Source organism: Fulmarus glacialis, unplaced genomic scaffold (assembly GCF_000690835.1).
Source record: "Fulmarus glacialis isolate BGI_N327 unplaced genomic scaffold, ASM69083v1 scaffold12394, whole genome shotgun sequence".
NCBI classification, from domain to species: domain Eukaryota; kingdom Metazoa; phylum Chordata; class Aves; order Procellariiformes; family Procellariidae; genus Fulmarus; species Fulmarus glacialis.
In genome coordinates, this window is record NW_009206146.1 from 2,933 (window position 1) to 13,011 (window position 10,079).

Consider the following 10,079-nt stretch of genomic DNA (forward strand, 5'->3'; position numbering starts at 1 on the left):
TGTCCCAGATCTAATGACAGTTCTGCCTGAATGCAACCTTCTTTAAAAAAAAAAATTAAAAAAAAAAAAACAAGGCCCAAACAAACATGCAACTATGACAACTTAAATTGATGAAGAGTTTCATCTACAAAAAACAGTGAATAACATCAGTTAAGAGGTGGAGAGCCCTCTGTAGCCATGCCATACTCATCAGGTCAAACACTTGGTTTAACAGTGGTGATGACCACATACCTAATATGTACATCAACTTAATCTTTTTTCAGAGGGTTCACAATTTTTCCCATGAAGAGTATATTGCTCTCCATAGTTATGACCATTAGGAAGGGCCTGTTGAATGTAATGGTAACCGGAACGGACATAGGCACTATTTCCATGCCTGTGGCAGCTGCTGCTTCGGTGCCAGTCTCATCCACCTTTACCACAGCCTTATGAATAGCCTGTGAAGAAACAGACATGTTACAAGTCAAGGAGGTATAAAAATAGTCACCTAAATAAGAACTTGAGCTAACAGTGCCTGAAGAAGTTATTGGAAGAAACAAGCATCAGATGGACAGGTGTGAGTCCACTGCACAAAGACAGCAAAGTTGGAAAAAAAATCAGCAGGCTACATGCAGCATAGCTTTCCCAGCCCCAGAGAGGAAAAGTTCATCTCCGGTGGAGGGGCATGTCCCTGCTAGTGAAAACATTTGCTTTGTTTCTTTTCTTATTCCCTGCTCCCACTCATGCAGATCTGTGGAGCTAGACAAAAGGTTAAGAGAGCAAGACCATATTTAACTATCTACTAAAAGTTCATATAGTTGAAGAATTAACATGCAGATTAGCACAATGAATAGCTTCCTGAAATTATGCTTCCCATGTTCCTTAATGTCTTGGAAAAAATGGGAGCAAAGGAGAAGGGCCAGAAATGGAGGGCTAGAGCAGAGAGACATGTAAGTTTTACCTTGCAAAATCAAGACATTCACAGACCCTAATTCACTAACTTCCACCTCAGATCATGAGGGCAGCTGTTTTGTTCATATTAGACAATGAAATTTGCACTGATTGTCAGCCTTAAACTCTAGGTTTATTGAAGAATGACTTATCTGCTGCTTTTGCCTGGGCATGGCACTAATGAGAGTCATTGCTCATAGGCTTGAAGCCAAATGTTTTTAATAACTGCATTCTCCTTTCTCCAAACAATTTAAAAGCAAGCAGTGTTTTTCCTCTCCCCTCCCCTCCATAAAACAGAAGCAGTGATATGTCCTACAGCTCCCTATTTGCTCACAGGCAGGCTAAAGAAGGTAGACACAAACAGAAGCAATGCAATGACTGTAACAATACGCTGCAGGAGGGTACCCAGGGGTGGATAGACGATGATTTGGTCATGTCTGTTTTATAAGGTTGCCCCACACAGATCAAAAAGGTCTCCCAGATTAAAAAATTACAGACTTGTAACCTGCTCCAACTCAGTTGCACTGACAGCGCAAGTAACATGGGCAAAATATTCTGTATGCCAACAGCCACATTTTCACGGGAAGCAAAGCCTCTTCACATGAGTTTTGCATCGTGAATAGTTGCAAAGAAAGTAATGTAACTATCAGTAACCACGGGCCCATAAAACAAAAAGCAGCATGACTTACCTGGGAAATTCTGTGCTGGGGCTGCCCAGTGATCCCAGACAGGTCAGCCTTATCAGTGAATACATCCATGATGCCCATTTTATATAACATATTTTTTAGGTTATATGTGCCATAAAGAGTGAATTTTGGAAGATACAAATTTGCTGAGCTGCCAGAAAAGAAGCGCAAGAATATGGTGAAACTTTTGATCAGATATCACAGTATAACACAGACTCTCAAGAGACAAACTCATTTTGCTTTCTCCCCAAAGCCATTTTGCTTGCAGGATCTCTCTAGCCTACATGGGAGATGTATAGTGACATTAATTTGGGGAGAACAAAAGAAGGTTTATAACAACGTTGGAAGGCTGGTTGAGAGGATAGGGTTGTAAGTTGCTGGCTCACAGTCTGCAGTAAGCCAACACATGAACAGTGAGATTGACCCAGTGATCATTCAGCACAACAGTACAGCTGTACCTCCCCAAGGATTTTCATCTGACATTTTCAAATGTTAGTGATATTTTGTGCATTCTGCTGGAAGCACCTTCATTACGCCCCATTACTGAGAATGCAGAGGATCCACCTTGTGAAAAAGTGATTAGATGTCTCAGGCTGGGCACAAAAAACCCAACACATCCAAGTTCACTGGTTACTTTGGGGGAAAAAAAAAATGTTGGCCTTGTGTGTTTATCATATAAATCAGGACAGAGAAAACAAAAAGATATACCAAAGGAGCAGGACAATATGTGGTGGTGATTGTATGGATGACAAAGTAAAAGCCAAAAGCACTTTGACAGAATATACTTAGTCAATATAATTCTTTTTCTATGTCAAGTCCAATGTCTGATTTATTCAATTTTTTTTTTTTTTTGAAGATGACTAGTTTGCTGCTTTCCATAAACTAATCAAAGCTCCATATTTCTGACTCATTTCTTCCTTGCTCTTTCAGTAAGGATCTAACCATTCCTTTTCAAAGGTTAAAACCAACATTTACAGTTAGAAGCAGCATAATGAGACAGAGGTTAGTGATAATGCTGACAGTAGGTACTGTTTTCTGGTGAGAAACCAGGACAACTGTCCAGGATTCCAGGTCAGGGAGACGTGGAGCACTTAATGAAGCTGGCCAAAAAGCAAGTCATCCAGTGGACAAGTGGGAAGGAAAGGGTCGAGCGTAGCACAGCATCTAATGCCAAGTCTGGCTGGTACCCAAAAAATGAGAGTGCTAGTAGATTGATAACAGGTTGCTGATCTCTTACTTCTGCCTAATTCCTGACTGTGCTGATTGCTGTCTTAAGTGAGGATGCAACTATCACTGAATCATCTGTCTTGCTATTATATAAAGACACTCATTCACAAGCCCCCACTTGCTTTCAACATGCAGGAGAGGGAGAGCCGTAGGCACACAACAACAATGTGACCAGGCAGGAAGCACTGGGATACACTTTCCAGAAGAGAAAGTGATGTTTTGTCCACAGTTCAGCCATTAAATAGATCTCAGCTGCCTGTACTGACAATACTTTGGCCCTATCCCCTGTTCAGCAGCCAACAGTAATGAAAAATGTTCCTCAAAATGCTTCTGCAACTTGTGTCTACATCAGTTTGCAGACAGAGAAACAGGGACAAACGTAGCTTGCCCACAGTCCTTAAATCATTCCATATCCTATATCAAACCCATTTATCAAGACCTCCCAGAGACTCTAAATAATAGCAAAGGCAATCAGTTGCTTTGAAAACTAGAGGGAAAAGGAGGAATTTGTATCATTAGTTTGCAGGAGAGAATTGTCATGACGAAAAATGTGGAGCTGCATGAAACAAGGTTGTCTTTGACAGTGATGCCTTTTTATATTATAAGATTTACATCTCCTATTCATGGCTTTTAGGTAGATTATTCCAGTTGGGGGGGGGGGGGGGGAGAGAGGAAATATAAATCCCCCCAGCTGTATTTAATGTCTTTCTTGCTGATTTTAAAGGCAATTTTGTTTCTTTGACAAAAATGATTCATAAGTATCTTGATTCACCATCTTATTTGTCCTATAGTGATTTTAGTCACAAACCACATAGCTGCTCTCAGAAGTTTCAAAAGTGTGAAGGTGCACAGAGAATTACATACTGTCTTTTTTTAAAATGAAAAAAAATTTAGATTCTTTTGGTAGGATTTAACAGTGAATCAGAGTTAAGAGCATGACACTGGTTTTGGGTTTCTGTATTAGGATGACACTTTTGTCTTGAGAACTGATAATCTAAAATATGATTTTCAAATGTGTACGTGTGAATGTCTCTAACATGACATATCAGATTCATGAATGAACACAAGGGCTTGATTCTGTAAACATGTTGTGCCTATGCTTGTACGCATATTTTGTCCCGTCAAAGGGTACTACTACACATGACACTAAACAGAAGGAGTCTGAAGTTGTTCTCAGAAGGCATATAACCTTTCGGCCTTCGAGTCTCAAAGTTACCCTGAAGCGAGTGTAGCTTATTTCAATTTTGCCTTCCTAAGTCTTCAGAGAGCCTGAATACCGTGGCTCTGCAATATGCCAGCTGCTCTATATCCCTATCATCGAGCTTTGTCCTCACAATCCCCAAATAAAAGTTGTTATTTCAGCATTAAATGTGCAGTTATTGGTAGCTGTAATAGGCAGAAACGAAGCAAGAGACAAGAAAAAAGGCTGAAGGAAAGTGGTAGGAATTTACCTGTAAACAGGAGAAGGCAGAAGACCTCCCCCACAAAAGTGAGAAGAGGTCTTAAGACAGAAAACTGGGGGCTATGGAGAGTTGAAGACGGGAAACAAAATGCGGAAACGGCAAAAGTCCTAAAGCTGTAAAGGTTTTCACTTTGTGCACTACTGAATGTGACAACACAGGGACACCAGAGAGCCACGTTTCAACTCTGGTCAGTGGGAATTCTTCTGTAGATTAAAACAGAGTTAAAAATAGTATCCTGATTCTGTGTCATAGCCCAGCAGATTGAAACTGATGTGTCTCCTTGCCTACCATCTGAACCAAGAACTGCAGAATTTTACCTTTTTGAGACTAACGTCCTCCACCTTGACATACGTTCACAAGACAATCTTTTCTCCAGCTTCCTCATTCTTCCTTGATCAGGCAGAATAAAAAATGCCGAAGCACCTCCTTTGTAATCCAATTGCACCACAGTGGAAGACAGCTGTTCATCATAGCCATGCTTGAACAGGCCCATTCCAAACATCATCGGGACTTCAACAGCCTTGTTCCCATCCACAAAGAATTTGTTCTTTTTAGTGTATTTTGGATCGAAAGGTTTTTCCCATTCAGCTTGAAATATAAGAGACAGAGTTACAGGATATTTTGAGGACACGAAACCATAGGACATATCACCATAGGACACATTCATAGATGACAGAAACTGGTACAGCTGGATCAGCTTCAAAGACAAACCAGTTTGCAATGAGCACTTGATCTTACTGAATACTCAGAATAATTCAATAGCAACACAGAGTAGGTAGAGTGTGGTGTAAAAACTTCCCTCAGATCTTACAGCGGGCTGCAATATCCTTCACTGAGATGAGATACCAAGTGTTCTAGTGTGCACTTTTCCTCCATGACAACAGTTTTAAGGAGCCCATAAAACCCTCATATGATGCAGCCTTTAAATGAGAGCTCAGAAGGAGAAAGATTCTCTCCTTTCCTTATTCCCACACCAAAAGAAACTTGTGAAGGGTGACATGAGGGATGAATTCTCCAAAGAAATGAAGGGATTCAGGTTACTTGGAATTCAAGTTACTTGCAGAGGAAAGGTTTTATATGCCACCACTTTACATGTTGATGGACAATAAAGTCATGAAGAACTTAATTCTACCAGACTGCTGGGTTAAAAAACAAACCAAACCAAAACAACAACAGAAACCTTTTGTACTGTCATGCTCACAATATTAAATTTCCAAAGGCTCCTCGCTTAGTCATACTGAAACAAACTGTCTACGTTGAAACACTGAAAGATTCATATCCTCAACGGAGAGGAATTTCCGAGCCAAATTCCAACTATCCACCTCATCCATTTCAGAGGCTGAGCAGATTAAAAAAAAGGGGAAAAGTTGGGTAAATTTTGCCTTCCAGGACAAAACTAATTTTTAATCAAATTTAGTGGGCAAAAATAGAACCACAATGCTAAGTAAAATAAGTGCCATCAAGAAAACCATGAAACAAGATGCAACCCCTTTTGACTTCTGATTTCTATTTGAAGAATGATTACTAGGCATCTTGGTACAAATGAAATAATTATTGTCTGCTGTTTCCACCATCTGTGAAATAGACTTAAACAGCACTTATTTAGTATTTGGAAAGAGGGGAATGAGGCTTAGTTAGTGCATGTCTTGGGCTCTGAAAATATAAACTGACAACTGCTGGTACTCTGAAGATGGGAAAAGTTGCTACTTTTACGTTTCTTCATTAACAGTGACTTCTTCTATCATCAGATATATAACAAGCAGGACTAGTGCCTTGATATCCTTAAGGAAAAAAAAAAAGCAGAATGAATCACAGAAACATGAATGACACAAGTCCTGAAACACTCAAACGACCTTTATCTAGTGCTCAGCTCAGGGAAAACACCCACTGATTTCAGAAAGAGCTTTGCTTGGTTAAAAACTGAGTAGGATGTTACGATTTAGCACACAGATTAGACAGAAATGATATTCACTAATCCCTTCTTTCTGTTTCAGAGGAACTCTTATTCCTATGCTCTCCTCTCTCTTGGGAGGCTATGTTCTAGGGATGGCTTTCTCAATCGCTTCACAGTGTTCAAGTGGAAAAAGAAACCTCAAAGTATGATACTTCTTTGTGGTGACCAGCTTGGCTAGGGCATGATAAGGGACTGGTGTAGTGGAATAGCATGCCCGCTGGCTGAGAGCCAGGAAAATATTGTCAGACTTTTGTCCTTAGGGAAGGACTTCTACACTACACTGCACCACAAAAAAGTGGGAGGAAACTCATCAGTACTGTGCAAGGAAGGTTGTCATGCACAGAGAGTGGACAAGAGCCTGGAAGTATAGAATGGTTGTACAGGTACCTACCCAGCCTCTAGATCAATTAACATTAACCTACTCTCAATTTCAAGATAAAAATCCTTATTACTGCTATTAATGCTATTTTTTAAATATATTTTCTTTAAAATTGAAGAACTAAAACTGAATCTCCACCATCTTTGGAGGAGCTGGGAAATCATTTCAGTAATAAGAACGAACATCTAATTTTAAACAAAACTTAATTTTAGTGTATGTAAAAGTTATCTGTAATACAAAGTTATCTTTAATACAAGGTTTCTCAAGCTTGTGCTACTTTGTCCCCATTGTGCTACTACATGTATTGCTCCTTCTTCAAGCACCTTTCAGTAAAAGAAAAATCAACAGCTTTTTTGCCTTTCTTGAAAGACATGCTTGATGCTAAATAAAAGCCTTCGTGAAACCATTATTTGAGACAAACAAGTATGTGTTCGAAATAATTGAGAAACATCAATCGTCTGTATTCCAAACAGCTCCATTTAGCTGTGGCCAAATCTTCAGAGATTAACACAAGGAGCAGAGACACAGATGAAAAGCAGAACAAAACAAAAATATGGTTTTGAATTACTTTTGGGGAAGCCTCATATTGGGGAGGAGAGTGGAAGCATCCAGGTTAACAGTTTTAAAAGAATAGCATTTCTTTTAAAATAATATGATTTCTAATACATCATCTCTGTTTCAATTAAAAGACTTAATGATATTCTTATCACATAAATTACAAAATACTATTTTTCTGAGTACAATTGCTTTGTTTTCAGATTACGAGAAAATGAGTAAGAGAGAGGTTTGAAAGAAGACGCAATATCTGTTATTAGACCACTGATTGAGCCTTACAGCCTTGCTCCTCTTCTTCTCATTAAATCAGCAGTCTGAAAAGCTCTGGGAAGATCTGTAGACTGTATCTAAGTGGACTGCACAAGTTAATTAAGAAAAACAAGCTTATTGTCATTAGGCTTGTATTGATACTGGTGGGTCCATCTCTTCACTGGAAAATATTAGAATCTGCAAATCAAAAAAAAAAGGTTGAAAACCTATGCCTTTAGACACATCAGGACTACAGCCACACTATCAGTAAAGACATAGTTAGTAAAAAAAACAGAGAACATGAGTGTGAAACTAAAGCTACCATCACATGTTTAGTTTTGGATACATGAACATACTCAGTAACAGCAAAACTATTGAGTAAACGTATTTTCTTCTAGGTAAGATGCTAAGTTTTACTTTAACAGTGTTCTTTGAATTTAACTCTGAACTTGCTAAATAAAAAAACAGCTGAAGTGAATTTCAAATTAATTCCTAGCCAACAAAGCATTTAAGAAAGTGCTTAAATCCCACCAGATTGTATAGGACTAGATGCTTTACTGAATAGAGATGCCTTCCTCAAAGTATATTTCACTTAATCTTCAGCAGAAAATAAATGTATATATTAAAAGATATAGGAAAATTTGCCATAAATTTTGCTAGGAATTATCATCAGTGTCAACCAGAACATAATTTCCAATAGCTTTGTTTAAAATCAAGTGTAAATGAGGACCAAAAGGAAAAAAAGATATGAGTCCATCTGCAAAACCATATTGCAAAAAAAGGTGATGAATTCCAAGACTGACCTGAGGAAATAATGTATGAAGTAGGAGAATATGATATGTATATCTTACCGTTAAAATAAATATAGCTAATAAGGAGAATTTCAGTAAGTGGATCAAGGTTACTTATGAGGTCCTTGATTTTCCCGTTGGTTCTTCCTGCTACATATTCATTGATTTTTATCTGGGCTTGATCAGCCCTCTTGAAGTTCATAGGATAAGCTTCTCCTTCATAGAAGTTTCTGAGATTACTTAAAAATTTATCTTGTGGCTTCAGTCGGTCAAGCACAAACAGGACATTTCCCATATTCAGCTGTAACCCCGCATTCTTTCTGTTTACCATTTGCATGAGTTGACGATAACCTTCATGTATTTCATTTTCAGAAATCTCACGTGGGTTAAAGCTAAGGACCCTAAGAATCTGTGCCAGAGTGTCTGATCTGGCACCCAGAGTCAGCATTGCAAAGGCAGTAGAGATGCTCAAAGGAGAGAAGAAAACATTCCCACTGTTTTCACGAGAAGAAATCTCTTTGTAGAAACAACATGCAAACCGACAAACACTCTTCCCTATAGTCTGCTGTGGCATGTTTCGGTTTTCTTGGCCTCTTTGGTTTTGGTTTCTTACACCTTGGTGACTAGGCTCATAGCAATAACTGTTGGAATGAATCCCAACAATTAAAAGACACAGGAAAAACAACATCTTCATGTTTCTATAACTCTGTAAAAGAAGAAAAGAAAAATGACATTTGCCTTACAAATCTTTTTACCTTGTGCTTAGCAGTAAGTCAATCCCTTCACTGTACAGAGCTGGCTTGGTACCAGTGACTCCAAGCCATTTGAATTCAGGGATACCAGCTTTCTATTTCAAGGAAGCAGATTCTGGAAAATTACTCAATCTACTGAAGAAGTTATGAAAGAATAAAAATTAAAGTCAAAGAGGGATGAAGTAATACCAAAGACACTCTCATTAAGGTTAAGCTACATTTCCTTTGAAACTGTTTTGTTTCCAGTGTTCTGTTTTTAACGTGGTTTTAAGTGATAAAAAGCTGTAAGTCAAAAGTACAGGTATATAGAGCAGAAAGTAAGGGAGCCAATCAAGGCTAGTCAGTTAAATTTAGCAAGATGAAAAATCAAAGCAGAAGAAAGGCACAATATTCCTCCATTGTGAGAATTAAAATATTATACATTTTTGAATGGGCTGTGTGTAAACATATAGGCAGGCACAGGAGAGAAAGTTAATGCACTTGTTAATGAGGAAGTGATGAACATTTACAGTGATTCCATAAAGCTTGAACAATTGAGCACCATTTAAAAAAAAAAAACCTTCCACATAACTAACAAAAGAGAGAAATATGCATTGAGCAATTAGGAAGTTATCCTAATTGGATAGGATAATACAGTGGAAATACAGTGGAAATACAGTGTTTCTTATTAAGAAAGGAAAAATGAGTATGTACACAGAACTGCAAATGGAAACAAATGTGCCTGCTGCATGCAAAGGCATGTCCAGCTCAATGACTAAACCAAATCACCTAAAAATAAAAAAAAAAAAAAAAAAAAGAGAGGCAACTCTAGAACAATCATGGTGTTTATCATCAGAAAGATAGCAAAGGGTTATTTTGGCAGAGAAGGCTGCAATGGTAAAATGTGAAGATGAATGAGTGAATTCTGGAGGAACAAAGATACTAAAAGATACCGATGCAACAGGAAAGCCTTTTCCAGAGTGGCATGGAAACCATCCCTTCCACATCTGTGACAATACTTTTAACTCTAGAAATTAGTACTGTACTACACTTGATTCAACAACTTTTGTCAACAGACAGAAGGAAGTAAAGATGTGGAATATCTGGAAATCCA

The 10,079-nt window shown here is 38.3% G+C and overlaps 1 protein-coding gene across 1 annotated transcript; it reads right to left on the reverse strand.

Moving 5' to 3' along the window:
• Positions 1 to 248: 248 nt before the first annotated feature.
• On the reverse strand, positions 249 to 8,808 carry LOC104075215 (alpha-1-antiproteinase F-like). Its single transcript, XM_009575643.1, has 4 exons — positions 8,295 to 8,808; positions 4,624 to 4,894; positions 1,620 to 1,767; positions 249 to 437 (listed from the first exon to the last, which is right to left on the reverse strand). Exons 1-4 carry the CDS (start codon positions 8,806 to 8,808, stop codon positions 249 to 251), a joined length of 1,122 nt encoding a protein of 373 aa, XP_009573938.1.
• Between the last annotated feature and the right edge of the window lie 1,271 nt (positions 8,809 to 10,079).